The 15,032-nt window shown below is 44.9% G+C and overlaps 1 protein-coding gene across 9 annotated transcripts in view; it reads left to right on the forward strand.

Annotated features, from left to right (window-relative positions):
* Nucleotides 1–14,820: 14,820 nt before the first annotated feature.
* The window catches only part of Syx1A (Syntaxin 1A), a 339,980-nt gene continuing 339,768 nt past the window's right edge, over nt 14,821–15,032 (forward strand). For all 9 annotated transcript variants that reach the window (XR_011716756.1, XM_071693838.1, XM_071693836.1 and 6 more), the window contains exon 1: nt 14,821–15,017. Coding sequence is in view for 8 of the 9 variants with exons in the window: in XM_071693838.1 (XP_071549939.1) it covers nt 14,985–15,017 (33 nt within the window). In the remaining variant the exon portion in view is untranslated. The remainder of the gene's footprint in view (nt 15,018–15,032) is intronic.

Consider the following 15,032-nt stretch of genomic DNA (forward strand, 5'->3'; position numbering starts at 1 on the left):
ACTGAGTCACAGTTACAACAGATCTTCTAAATAGCCTCGAAATTTTCACGTTATCATTATTATTATTATTTTCATTATCATTATTATTATCATTATTATTATTATTATTATTATTATTATTATTATTATTATTATTATTATTATTATTATTATACAACCCTAGCAGCCTTTTCCATGAAAGGACTCCTAAAGCTTCAAAGATGCGCTGCTTCCCCATCCTATCCTAACACATGTATCCTCGTAATCCGTCTTTCTACATTAATCCTGTCCATACGGCTGAATCATTTCACCACTCTGTCTGTGCTCTCAGACACCGTCACCAGCTCAGTCATCCTCACGCCATATACCATCCTCAGGTGACTTCATTTCCAGTGACTTCATTTCAACATTTCCATCCTCCTCATTTCCTCTGCATTTTGTGTTCAAAGGCTGACATCCACAGAACGCTGTCGGGACCTATATTGTCCCCTCAGACATACCCAACATCGCCTTCCAGACACAGACCTCCTCCTTCCATATGCTCCTTATCGTACCAAACACTGACTCCTTCCTCGTCGTGGCTGTACTCCTCCTTCATCAACCGACGATGATACACAGCTTCGCCGTAGGTGACTTTCCGCTCGGGGTGTAGCCATTAGCAGACGGAGTCCGGTGACGCCCTTCACTTACCTTAAGATGCAGGAGCACCAACCATCAATACTCACCTGTCGTCCACGATGTTAGTGAACTTCCTTACACCTTCACGCAGCCGTGCAGCCCACCCTTCATTAGGAACGCCGCCCCTTCTTTCGCTCTTGTCCTCTCCCTAACCCCAGACTTCAACTACTTGACATTCTCAAGCCATTCTTCCTCCTTCCCCCTCCAACTTTAAGTCCGAGCCATTGTTCTCAGTGATAAGTAATAGATTGATTAATTTCTGTACCTTTTTTCCTTTATTGTTTGTCTTTGTGTAATGCTCAGGTCTACGGTGTGGCATGAAGTGGCAGGTTATTCGCGCTATGAATCAATGAACTCTTATCATTACTTGTATCATTACCTCCCCAACTAATGTTCATCCTCCTTCCCTCTCAACCCCGATGATGTTCATTTCCTCTCCCCCTCCCTCCCCAACCCTCCATTGTTCCTCCTTTCCCCCACCAATTCGGTCATTGTTCATCCCTTCCCCCCTCCAACAAATCTGTCATAATCCACCCTTTCCTCCACCATCACTGCAACCGTCACCAACACCTTCCTATCTCGGCAGCCTCCCCTCTGCCTCCTTTTATCGAGTCCTTGACTAGGCAACTTCGTACATCTCCTTTATTATCAGCAGATTCAGGGCTTTGGCCAAGGTGGTGGGGATCGATCCACGGTATGGAAAGCATCACGATTTCTCAAGTCTGTTTCTACAGATCCTTCATGCGTATAGTAGTCGTGTTTCCCACGAGAGATACGTACGTTACAGTGTAGATGAGATGATCATTGCGTGTGTAGAGTCTGTGACCTGACTGATTTCCCTGAGCCCTCCCTCTCCTGTATACATTTCTTTCATTGTGCTGTGCAACATTACTTTGATGAATATGGGTACATGGCTACTGATGTATAACAGGTAATTCATCCAGGATTCATCACGTACAAGTGATGTATTCTACATAGCATTCTATCTATTCTCTGTCTCTGTCTGTTTGTCTCTCTCTCTCTCTCTCTCTCTCTCTCTCTCTCTCTCTCTCTCTCTCTCTCTCTCTCTCTCTCTCTCTCTCTCTCTCTCTCTCTCTCTCTCTCTCTCTCTCTCTCTCTCTCTCTCTCTCTCTCTCTCTCTCTCTCTCTCTCTCTCTCTCTCTCTCTCTCTCTCTCTCTCTCTCTCTCCTTTCTCTCCTTTCTCTCTCTCCTTTCTCTCTCTCTCTCTCTCTCTCTCTCTCTCTCTCTCTCTCTCTCTCTCTCTCTCTCTCTCTCTCTCTCTCTCTCTCTCTCTCTCTCTCTCTCTCTCTCTCTCTCTCTCTGTTGGCTGTCAGGAGTGACGACCCACCTGTTGTGTTCAGTGGGCCAAAATCCGAAACATTCACTCCAGCTGAATTAAACCTGTGTTTTGTGGTGGAATTTCACGAGTTAGGATAATAATACGAACTACTGGTGGACATGCGTGCATATTCCATATTGGATTTGTTGAGTATCGACTGCTATAATCATTAGGCCAAAATTCTTAAACGTTAGACATGCCATTTAGCGAGTGTACACGTGTGTCTAAGTAGTAGTGACTGGACTGAGAACTAGAGCTACAGAAACGTAAGGAACAACAATGCCTTACTGGGTAAATAAAGTGATGTAGGTCAGGACGAACTGCTGTGTGGTGGTGCAGGATTAGGCAAGGTGGGGTGGGTTGAGGTGAGTGATGGTGGGCAGGAGTGTAGCTCGGGAGTTCCGTAAGAGAGATGAGCAGTTGTTGCCTGAGTGCAGCCACGGGAGAGTTGGCGTGTCAAGGTCCCGAGGTTGTGCAGCAGAGGTCCTGTAGCTTTGCTACCTGTGCGGCAGGAGAGAGGCGCCTTGCCGAGGTCCCGTAATGTGTTAGGCGGTTGCTGGGTTTGTGTTCTGTGCTGTAAGGGTAGAGGCGTGGTTGAGTTCCTGTAGGAACCGTTGTAAAAGGCGGGCGCTCGCGATGTCCCGCAGGATGAGACCGTGGTAAATGTGGTGTCACAGAACGTCTTCCTGAAACTGATGAGCCAGAAGTCTCACAGTTGACGTTTTCAGGCGGGAAAAAGATGTTTCTGAGCCAGGAGCCGCTTGGCTGACTGACAACTCTGCTGATGCGCGGGCATCTATGAACCAGCCATGTGTGAACATGGCCTCCAGGCTCATCTGACGTTGATCCCTACGGGATTAAGGAGAGGTCAGACAGGGTCGCACGTCGTTCACGTCAAAGCGACAGCGGGTCAGGTGTCGCTCAGGCCTTGGCAGTATTATTTCATCACGACCGCGTGGGCTTTGTGTCTCGGGATTAACGTCGGGTCTCTGTCAGAGAGATTATGGAGGTCATCTGGGTAGTGGCGGCGAGAGGGGACGATATAATACCCAAGTGCAGAAATTTGCAAATTGGCAAGAAAAAACTATTTTGGAGAATTTATGAAAGGTTTTTCACTCGATGACCAAATCATATGGGGGAAGGAGGGAGGGGAGAAGTGGCTCCGTTGGTGAAACACTTCAGTTTGACTATAAATTCTCTATGGTTGTACTGCAGGGGAACCATTTCTCTTATACAGATATTGTGAATGTGACTGTGTGCACCATCCTCAGTCCACAGTTTTCCCCGCGATATGACGTCAGATAACAATCAAACAAGATTTTTTTTTGTGCGTTTAAAACACGTACTGAGAACAATGTGAGCGAGAGACTTGCTGTGTTAATACATTAAGAAAATGACATACTTATTGTTATCCTTATTATGGTAATCTCTTATTCTATATAAGAAATAGGGTTCATAACAGAGCCATGTCTCTCATTCCTCAAACCGGTTTTAGTGAACACATGATTCTGGCTGCGATTCTCACCACGGTAGATCATGTATGATCACTCTTATTCCACACAGATTTCTACGTAACACATCGCGTCTTCCTCATTGAATGTCGACTGTGTCACACAGATTTCTATGTAACACATCGCGTCTTCCTCATTGAATGTCGACTATGTCAACAGAGGTGTTGCCTTTGTGTCATCCCGACCCAAATAGTTACACCTTCGTTCGTACCCACTGGTCTGGTGCTGTGAATTTAGTTAGCAAGATGTATCCGTCATGCCGATAGTATGTCTGTCTAGAAATATTTAGCGCCTGTGTCCTTCGACAAGCGTTTGCGTGACAGGTTTAAGATTGTAACAGGCATGATCCTCAAGGTAAACAGTGTTGCTTCAAGGAAGGTAGAGCCGCAGGATTCATCTGTCTGCCGGTACAGATTCTTGCTAGTAACAGTCATCACCGCTCGTCAGTTAAGCTGAATTCAGTTTTACTTTCATGAAGGTTCGTGAGGTTTTACTCGAGCGCTTGACCTTCACCTTAGGTTTGAAGATGCAGGTGAATCATGACCTGGTACGTGTGTCCAGGTGTTATGGTTCAAGAATCAGTACTACACAATGGTTTAGTTCAAGTCATGCTGCGTCTGAGTGTGTGTTAACGTCAGGTGTTTTATCATCAATTTTTTTTTTGACTTGTGTGAAACGAACATTCCAAATGTTAGCTCCGTGTCACAAGATATAAGTGGGTTAGGTTAGATATTTACCAGGTCCAATGACACGCGTACCCGTATCCAGGCCTTGCAGCTGTCGCCGTGTAATGCATTCATATGTCTTGAGTGCGATTGCTTCCCCAGCCTTACCTCCGTCAGCGGTTTTCATAGATATTGTATTTTTTTATTACGCTTGACGAAACTATCCACGTTATCGACCCATTCTTTATGGTGGCGCCACACTGCCCGTCCTCACGTGTTTATAACGAAACGAAAATATGATTCCCATGGTCACTGGCCTGCGTATGATATTATCATCGGCTCCGCATATTACCATCTCTGGCCTGGGTATGATACCATCTCTTGCCTCGGTATGGTAGCATCTCTGGCCTGGGTATGATACCATCTCTGGCCTGGGTATGGTAGCATCTCTGGTCTGGGTATGATACCATCTCTTGCCTCGGTATGGTAGCATCTCTGGTCTGGGTATGATACCATCTCTGGCCTGGGTATGGTAGCATCTCTGGCCTGGGTATGATACCATCTCTGGCCTGGGTATGGTAGCATCTCTGGCCTGGGTATGATACCATCTCTGGCCTGGGTATGGTAGCATCTCTGGCCTGGGTATGATACCTTCTCTGGCCTGGGTATGGTAGCATCTCTGGCCTGGGTATGATACCTTCTCTGGCCTGGGTATGGTAGCATCTCTGGCCTGGGTATGATACCATCTCTGGCCTGGGTATGGTAGCATCTCTGGTCTGGGTATGATACCTTCTCTGGCCTGGGTATGGTAGCATCTCTGGCCTGGGTATGATACCTTCTCTGGCCTGGGTATGGTAGCATCTCTGGCCTGGGTATGATACCATCTCTGGCCTGGGTATGGTAGCATCTCTGGTCTGGGTATGATACCATCTCTTGCCTCGGTATGGTAGCATCTCTGGTCTGGGTATGATACCATCTCTGGCCTGGGTATGGTAGCATCTCTGGCCTGGGTATGATACCATCTCTGGCCTGGGTATGGTAGCATCTCTGGCCTGGGTATGATACCATCTCTGGCCTGGGTATGGTAGCATCTCTGGCCTGGGTATGATACCTTCTCTGGCCTGGGTATGGTAGCATCTCTGGCCTGGGTATGATACCTTCTCTGGCCTGGGTATGGTAGCATCTCTGGCCTGGGTATGATACCATCTCTGGCCTGGGTATGGTAGCATCTCTGGTCTGGGTATGATACCTTCTCTGGCCTGGGTATGGTAGCATCTCTGGCCTGGGTATGATACCTTCTCTGGCCTGGGTATGGTAGCATCTCTGGCCTGGGTATGATACCATCTCTGTCCTGGGTATGGTAGCATCTCTGGCCTGGGTATGGTAGCATCTCTGGCCTGGGTATGATACCATCTCTGGCCTGGGTATGATACCATCTCTGGCCTGGGTATGATAAACTTCTTTTCTTTCTTTCATACTATTCGCCATTTCCCGCGTTAGCGAGGTAGCGTTAAGAACAGAGGACTGGGCCTTTGAGGGAATATCCTCATCTGGCCCCCTTCTCTGTTCCTGCTTTGAGAAAAAAAAAAAAAAAAAAAAATGTACTGGTAAAAATGTTTGGGAACGGTTAGACTACTCGTCCCGTACTCTCTCTCTCTCTCTCTCTCTCTCTCTCTCTCTCTCTCTCTCTCTCTCTCTCTCTCTCTCTCTCTCTCTCTCTCTCTCTCTCTCTCTCTCTCTCTCTCTCTCTCTCTCTCTCGCGTCCTCAGCTGTGGAGTCCAGGCTTGGAATCTTGCCATAATTAGACTGCGGCGAAAGTTTTCTAATCCGTTCTCCCCTCACCCCACCCCCCCTCACACGTCCTCTTTTCTTTCCCCTTAGTTCTCCTCTTTAATATAATGCAGACATGATAATGTTACTCTCTCCCTTCCCCCTCCCTCGACACAGACACACATCGTGGCCATGGCTTCCTCCCGGTGCTTCATCTTGGAGCGCTGCCATCACCAGACTCAAGTCAAACTTTTCTTATCTTCTCGCCCCACTCTTCCTTCCTCCTTTCCTTCCTTCCTTCCTTCCTTCCTTCCTTCCTAACTTCCTTCCTTCCTTCCTTCCTTCCTAACTTCCTTCCTTCCTAACTTCCTTCCTTCCTTCCTTCCTTCTCTCAGTATCCCATCCTGTATATCCCACAGCAAGGGCGGTCGCCAGCCTCTCCATCCCCGGGTAGCGGTACATTAACTTGTCCTTCCGTATTTCCTTCTCCCCCATCAGGATGGAGTCATCCGTCTGCCAGTAGCCAGCAGAGTGAGTCATGCACGGTCTCCACACATCCCCGTCTCATGCGCTCGGTCAGGCATGAAAACCCCCTCTCGCCCAACCACTCCCTCACTCTCTCTCTTTTTCCCTTTCACTCTCGTCCTTCCCCTTCTATTTCTTTCTTCCAGCTCACTCACCCACTCTCTCTCCGTCACCCGTCCCTTCCACACGCCCGCGCTGTCCCAGTCCTCTGGTCTGTACTGTGGTGACCACTTCCCTCTTCTATCATCTACCCACATTCATCCTCATATCTCAATGATAATTACGATAGTAATTTCCAATATATCTCGTCCAAACCTTTATGATGCTAATATGAGTATCATTTTATTCCGCATGTCGCATGTCGTCGTGGACCTCATTCTGTTGTCACCTTCCTCCGTGCCTTCCCGTAGTGCTGTGGTGAACATCGTTTCCTTATCTTTCTGTCTACCAGCTCTCGTACCATTATGATACCTTAACATGATATTATCTCAGCTGGCCGTCTCCCTTCCTCCTTATCTTGGCAATGATCCTGGAGGCTTGGCCTTAACTCACGTTCCTGCGCCCCATCTCCAGATACCCCTCAAGGCCGAGTCTTGAGTCTGCCCAAATTAAACCTTTTTTTTTTTATATCTGATATGAAGACGGGAATCTTAAGGTCCGTTCCGTGTTCAGGCCATCAAGACAGACAGTCTCAAGGGCTTGTGATGTCTGTAGTATACCGTAGTAAAGAGGTGCCAGCCCTTGATAGCATCATCAGTGGGGGCCATGTCCTCGGGTATGGGCACTCCTGGGTTAACTCGAGCTAACTTGCAAGCTGGTGGTTGGCTACGACTGTCATAGCTGGGTTGCTTTACCCCCACAGCCGAAGTTGGTACTCGTATCCCAACCAGAGGAACAATGAACAGCTAACTGGGTGAGCCTTACACCATCTGACCGCACCGGGGATCGAACTCGGGCCAGCGGATTACTGGTCATCAAGGCTATCCACAACACATCCAAGGCTCGGGTATAATGCGGAAACATTCTTACCAACACTCGTGTGAGGGAAACGTATTTAGAGAGCGCAGATTGTTAGATTTCAGACATGGAGAGTGGGAGGTACATGTGTTGCAGAAGAGAATACTAAGACCAGCACCTGCACCAACACCACCGTTATCATCCCCTCCCTCACCTCCACCACTCTCATTACCCTTTCCTCATCTCCACCACTCTCACCCCACCATCCTCCTCCTCGTCCTCCTCCTCCACCTCCACCACAAACAAGCGAGCACCGCAGGCACAAGTTAAGAATCACTTGTACTGATAAGATTGTACGAGTTGACACTCCCGAGTCTTTGTCCTTTGATGATGATAAGGGAGGAGTTGCTTTGTAACTTTGGTAATGATAACTTTTCATCTTTTGTCTGCCAGTCGCTGGCCACGAGAGGGACAGGTGTGTCGATTGTGACGTCAGATGAGCGTAACGGCCGTGACGTCAAGTTATATTCCAGGGTTAAGTAGATTGAAACAGTATTGCCGTTATGATGTCTATTTCTTATCAAGTTGCCAGTGTACTGTCCTTGTGGCATTCAGGATGCTCTGTAGTAAATATGAGGACGCGTTCTTCATAATACCGTAATGCGATTCTCAGATTCATTCGCCCTCCTCCCTGGTCCTTTCCTCTTCTGTTTATCTCTGATTCTTATCAGCCCAAAATGCAATGAATCAAATCAAACGTTGTCGTCTCAAGCTTGGCGGCCGCACACCAAGCATTTTATGCGTCGTTTTCCCGGTCGCATGTATGAAATTCCTGACTGCATGTGGCCGAAATAAAATAAAGGTCGCTGACCCTTCGCTCTAGAAGCAGTACACACATTGGACTGGGGCTGAGGTGCTTCCGGAGGTGGACGGCGTTACAATAGGTGAAGCGTTTTTTTATTTCATACAGGAATGAACGGAAGTGTAACGGACTAGGGAGAACGGAAGCAGAACTTGTAGGTTGCGCGTCATATAACAAGGTAGCGAGAGTAGCATCACAGGTTGGCTGGTGGGAATAACGTAGGATCAGAAGGTTCTGCATAAGACACCCACCTTGAGGGAGAGGTGACGATCTGGTGTGAGACAGACCCACCTTGAGGGAGAGGTGACGATCTGGTGTGAGACAGTCACGCACGACGCGTCGGGAGGTGAGGACCTCGTAGACATCACCGGGACGCCGAGTTTATGATCTAGTAATACTGATAAGGTATCGTATGTATTCTGAATGCAATGATCTTCACCGTACTGCTCGAGACTGAGTTAACGCCACAAAAACCGGCGAATTTATAGTGCATTTACACCCTTCCTCTACAGTAGTGGCCTAGTGAGGAAAGAAGAGTGCACAGAAGATCCAGGAACTGAGCCACACTGGATCGACTTATATAACGTTTCATTTTCAATGACATATTAACATTAAGCAATGTTAGGATACCTTAAATATCTGGGTTAAACAACGTTATCGGTGAAATACCCACACATACCTTATAACGTAAGGCGGGAATTATTTCGTGAGTTCACTGAATTTTATAGCAATCAAGTACACAGTGTTGCAGTGTCTATGTGTGAGTAATTCCGGTGGCAAGTTAAACATGTTGTCTGGTCCGCCCCTCTGACGAGACATGCTGCTGCCGTGAGCCAGGCTGGACCCGGCCGGCTGGCTGCGTCAACCCTGTGAAGACGGCAACAGGGCCGGCGCCACGGACGGATCCTCCTCCGTTGACGACCCACATAAAGACTTGGGTCCAGGCAGCGCGAGTCAGCGGGAATTCTGGACTATAAACTCCCGGAGTTAAAGGTCCGTCCCTGGGCGTGATGGCAGAGACTATAGTAGTGGGCAGGTTCAATTATCCTACCCGGGAGTTTACTGGTTTATTATCAGTAGTCATGGTACTCGTGAAATTGTTCTATCTAAGGGTTACTTTTAATGGATAGGTCTGGTCAACCTCCTCATGTCTGTGAAGGACGGACAACAGAAGACCTGATGATCAGTCCATAGCGAGGTTATCTCCTGGAGGAGGATAATACCATTTATATTCCTAGTATACAGATTTGGAGATAGGATAGTCGAGCGGAAGGCTTCATTCCACCCGCTACTTTAACATATTAGCCGGCAAAGAAAATAGCTATATAAACATCATGTAATACAATAAGAATGTACTGAAATGGCAGCTTTATAGGAAAAGATAAATAAAAAACATTTTCTGATATATTGCAAGGACCTTATGGGGTGCATTTTATATTACCATTGTTATACAGGCTTATTTACGTATCTTGATAAAGTATTTGTGTAGTCGTGATTTAAATGTACTGAATGTCTCCGCCCAGACGTCTGATGGTAATTCATTCCAGTGGTTTATGACTCAACTGGTGGGGAAACTTTTGTCCGCGTTTGTATTGCATCTCTTTCCCTTTAGCTTTATACCGTTATTCTAGTCATTGTATCGGTGGCTAACATGAAATGATCGAGAGTTACATCATCGAAATGTTGCAGTCATGGATTAGTTTTAATCAAGGAGTTTGCTTATCCTACGCCAGGAGGTACTATAGTCAAGGGTTACTTTTAATCAAGGGGTCTGGTTATTATAGCTCGAGGGGTTGTGGTAAAGGATTACTTGCAGGTTAAACGGTCAGGGAAGATGTCAGGATGTCGTAGTCAAGAGATGATTAAGATCAAGGAGACAGTGGTGGAGTTATGTTAGGGTCTGACGGGATTAATCAAAGAAATCAGTCATCTTATTCACTTGAAGTTATCGTCCTCTCTACTCGAGTTCATAAATCCCTCACAGAAATGTGGTTCTAACAAATTTCAAATTACGTCTCTTAAGGAGTGAGAATATAGAATCAGGCGGGTTATTGGCGCTCAAGTGTTAACCCCGAACCTTGCAGATGTAAGGTTTCCGTTGAGTCTGATCAACAATTCAAATACCGTGTGTGTACGTGGGAACGGCGCGCCGTGTGGCAACACCAGCTGCCTCCTGCCAAGGAAGGAATTATTTTTACACGGTTGACGGATGTTAAAGAATAGTTGTGGACGTGGACATTCTGGCCACACAAAGTTTGGTGATGAAGACAATGGTTTGATACGATATTAGTTCAGGAATGATAGCTCTCACTTGCCCATTACACTCACCAGCTCAACGATAAGTTTTCAGGGTATGATACAGCAAATGATTTATGATTATATTTGAATGTGGTAGTATTACATTACTGAAGAAAGAGTTCACACATACAGTATCATATATATATATATATATATATATATATATATATATATATATATATATATATATATATATATATATGTATTTTTTTTATACATATTTGCCATTTCCCGCGTTAGCGAGGAAGCGTTAAGAACAGAGGACTGAGCCTTAGAGGGAATATCCTCACTTGGGCCCCTTCTCTGTTCATTCTTTTAGGAAAAGAAAGAATATATATATACAGTACAGTACAGTAGGGTTGAGGGTCAAGTCAATTGGGAGGTGAGTTTGAATGGAGAAAAACTGGAGGAAGTGAAGTGTTTTAGATATCTGGGAGTGGATCTGGCAGCGGATGGAACCATGGAAGCGGAAGTGGATCATAGGGTGGGGGAGGGGGCGAAAATTCTGGGGGCCTTGAAGAATGTGTGGAAGTCGAGAACATTATCTCGGAAAGCAAAAATGGGTATGTTTGAAGGAATAGTGGTTCCAACAATGTTGTATGGTTGCGAGGCGTGGGCTATGGATAGAGTTGTGCGCAGGAGGATGGATGTGCTGGAAATGAGATGTTTGAGGACAATGTGTGGTGTGAGGTGGTTTGATCGAGTGAGTAACGTAAGGGTAAGAGAGATGTGTGGAAATAAAAAGAGCGTGGTTGAGAGAGCAGAAGAGGGTGTTTTGAAGTGGTTTGGGCACATGGAGAGGATGAGTGAGGAAAGATTGACCAAGAGGATATATGTGTCGGAGGTGGAGGGAGCAAGGAGAAGAGGGAGACCAAATTGGAGGTGGAAAGATGGAGTGAAAAAGATTTTGTGTGATCGGGGCCTGAACATGCAGGAGGGTGAAAGGAGGGCAAGGAATAGAGTGAATTGGAGCGATGTGGTATACCGGGGTTGACGTGCTGTCAGTGGATTGAATCAAGGCATGTGAAGCATCTGGGGTAAACCATGGAAAGCTGTGTAGGTATGTATATTTGCGTGTGTGGACGTATGTATATACATGTGTATGGGGGGGGGGGGTTGGGCCATTTCTTTCGTCTGTTTCCTTGCGCTACCTCGCAAACGCGGAAGGCAGCGACAAAGTATAAAAAAAAAAAATATATATATATATATATATATATATATATATATATATATATATATATATATATATATATATATATATATAGTACATCCTGCCTCAGGAGTCCCATCTTTTTTTTGGGCTGCGACAGCGCTCAGAATGCCGACCACGTCCACTGAACGGGCCATAGGTCATACAGTGTAGTGATGATGTGTGTACGTCTGTGTGGGGAGAGTTCAGGGTAGCTGAGCAGTAATTGTTCGGTGTCTTCGTCGTGGTAATTGCATGGTGGGTAATGGAGGGTCCTGAGATGTAATGAAATGGTGTTTGTAGCGCTGTAGGGATGGGTGGTGTCCAGGCCGTAGACAGGGAGAGCGTGTGTTGTATGTATGAGGGGTGTGGTTTCAGAGATGTGTATGTCTGGTGTTGTAGTATCTGAGGCCGAGTTCGGAGGGCGGTTGTCTAGTGTTTGTCGGCCCATTTCGGTGTAGACATTCTGTCCTTGGTGAGCTATTATTCCAATTGTGTAATGCAGTGCTGTATGTTTGTTGGTTTACTGTTGAGTTAGAATGTTATTTTGAGATAGTGAGGTCGTCTGCATATGAGAGGACACTCATGTGGTTTGTTGGAGGTAATGGGAGATCATTTAGGAAGAGACTGAACGGGTATGGAGGAAGAACTGCTCCTTGGGAAACTCCGTTGTAGAGTTTAAGGGCTTTAGAGGTGAAGCAATTGTGAGGTTCTCTGGTTGTTGTGAGGATGGTGTCAAGTATTCTCTTATATGCGTTACTCTTAATGAAAAAATATCCTGTGCATAGAATGTCTAAAATGTACTAAAACCATCTAATCGGGTAAAGGTGATGTGACTATTTTAATAAAGTTATATCGTCTGTTAAACAACGAAAATGAAATGTAGAAGTATATCAGAGGTTCCTGATTCTAGCTGTCTCCCAGCTAGAATGATGTCCTCACTACTCTCACTTCCGGTGGGAAGTGGTAACAGGGAACCATTTTATCTACCTACGCGAGTGAGGCACCACACATCGGCAAAGAACGATCAGTCTATCATCAATGACTTCTTTACAGATTTTCATGTAGTAAGTCAGGTCCATGCAGGCTTTGGGATCACGTAGGACGTCATGGATATTTTTGGGGAATGTGTGCAGAGATTAGTTCCCCATCCATGCAGGCTATCTAATAGAGGAGGAACCCCCCGCCTCCCTGAGGTAGACTTAGTATACTTCAAATCCTTGAGTCATGAGCTCTTGAAGAAAATTTAGATCACTTCGAGGAGGAGCTCTATTCACTGACAGAAACACAGACATACACATGTAACAATGTGATAACTCCTGCGAAGGCGTCCTGGACTCCGCCTGCTCCAGGTTACACTACGAGTGAAAATTCACCTTTGGCAAGGCTGTATCATTGGCAGGACAGTCTCATTAAACAATCTCATTAAACAACAATGAAGTCTACATTTTCCTGTTACTGGAAATAGTGCACCGTGGACTGTAGGAGCATCTAGAAAGAGGTCCTGGGTAACAGCAGGACTCTCTTAGTAATAGGACCTGGGGTAGTTATGTCTAATTATAGTGACCCTTCTACTGTTGTTGGGGCTATTAAGGAGAATCTTCCCTGTAAATGGTGATATATCTCATACTAGTATATCTGTGAGTCTTGCTGGTAATTTTGTCTATTTCTATTGAATTTTTAAAACAAAAGAAGTTGAACTCAATGTATAGCTAATTATTTTTTGTATATTCTGATTGCAAATCTTAGATATACAATCTAATTTCATAGAAAAATCCTGAAGAAATATCTAAGGACAGTATTCAGGTTCTTTTAAACACTTTTAAACCATTTTATAAGTGAAAATCGTGTAAGTATAGAAAATGTGATAAATAAATGTCAGGGCTAGACAATGTGATGTGCAATACTCTCTTGCATCATATTGAGTGTAAGAACTGCTTAATCATTCCTTCGATTAATCTTTGGGTGTAAGAGCTGCTTAATCATTCTTTCGATTAATACTAGTAAAATGCGTAAAAATTGTGGGCTTATGGTATAAGCAGTCACTTATCTCGTACTGTACGGCTGCTGGGGATAACATTTCATCAGTAAAATTTAATTAAACCAGAATATTGGTAATGGTACTCAGAGATATTAGAAGATCTGATAGATAGAAACATATTCATATGAACACACACACACACACACACACACACACACACACACACATATGCAGCAGGACTAATTGTAGGACTATTTTAAGGTGCCATTTTTAGTACCAGAGACGTTCAAGATCAATAGTGGAGACTACCAATGCATACATAAATTTGTGGGAAAGGAGGTTGAATTAGTCTTCGCCAAGTTAACTGTTATTCAGAAACTGTTATTTGTGTATTGTGTTAATTAATAGCGTTTTTCAGCTGTTGCAAATATATCTATTGGTAATAGCAGTAATGCTAACCTGCAAGTTTTTCTTATGAAAGTCCTGTTCAATTTTCTAATCTTAACTTCAGTCATTTACTTAAAATATCATGGGTGGATTGCAGTAGATGTGATGGTACAGGGTGTAGTCTCCCCATCAATGGATGAATCGGGAGGAATTTTTACTGAAACTCCCCAAACGCTTGGTATTAGGAGATGTGTGATAAAATTTCACAGGTTTTCGACTGATATCTTTAATTCTCAAATCACTGGGAAGTACAAAGTTGAGCCAAGAGAGTGAAATGGTTAAGACGGTTTGTATTTACTTGAACTATGATACTAGAACAATCCAAAATTTTTGGCATGATGCGTCAGTAAAGTCACATAATACACATGCAGATGATAAGGTTTTCATATAAAATGAACCGCCAGCTGTCATCAATGACGTCATATTGTTTCCAAAAATGCTAGGCACTATTTTAGAATAAAGATTTACGTACTCTTGAATATAGATCTTTTTTATTAAGGTATAGTTTAATGGAGGATATCTATCTTAAATAAATCAGAAGTAACATACCTCGAATTGGTTAACTTAAAACGGATTCGTGTATAGAAGTGGTGAGTGCTGGCAGGTGCCACTGCGCGCGCAAAGAAACTGGCACCCGATCTGTCACTCGTGTTTGGGAGAGTATCGATTTTTGACCAGTGTTCAGTTGGATACTGTTCATGCCACGAGTGGAATATGTATCTTAGTGTTTAACACTGATTGAGTTATTGAAGCTGTGTAAGTGAGGCTCACGCATTCAGCAAGATGACCAAGGACAGACTTGCAGCGCTCAGAGCGGTAAGTTCAATGTTT

Source organism: Panulirus ornatus, chromosome 56 (genome assembly GCF_036320965.1).
Source record: "Panulirus ornatus isolate Po-2019 chromosome 56, ASM3632096v1, whole genome shotgun sequence".
Lineage (NCBI taxonomy): Eukaryota > Metazoa > Arthropoda > Malacostraca > Decapoda > Palinuridae > Panulirus > Panulirus ornatus.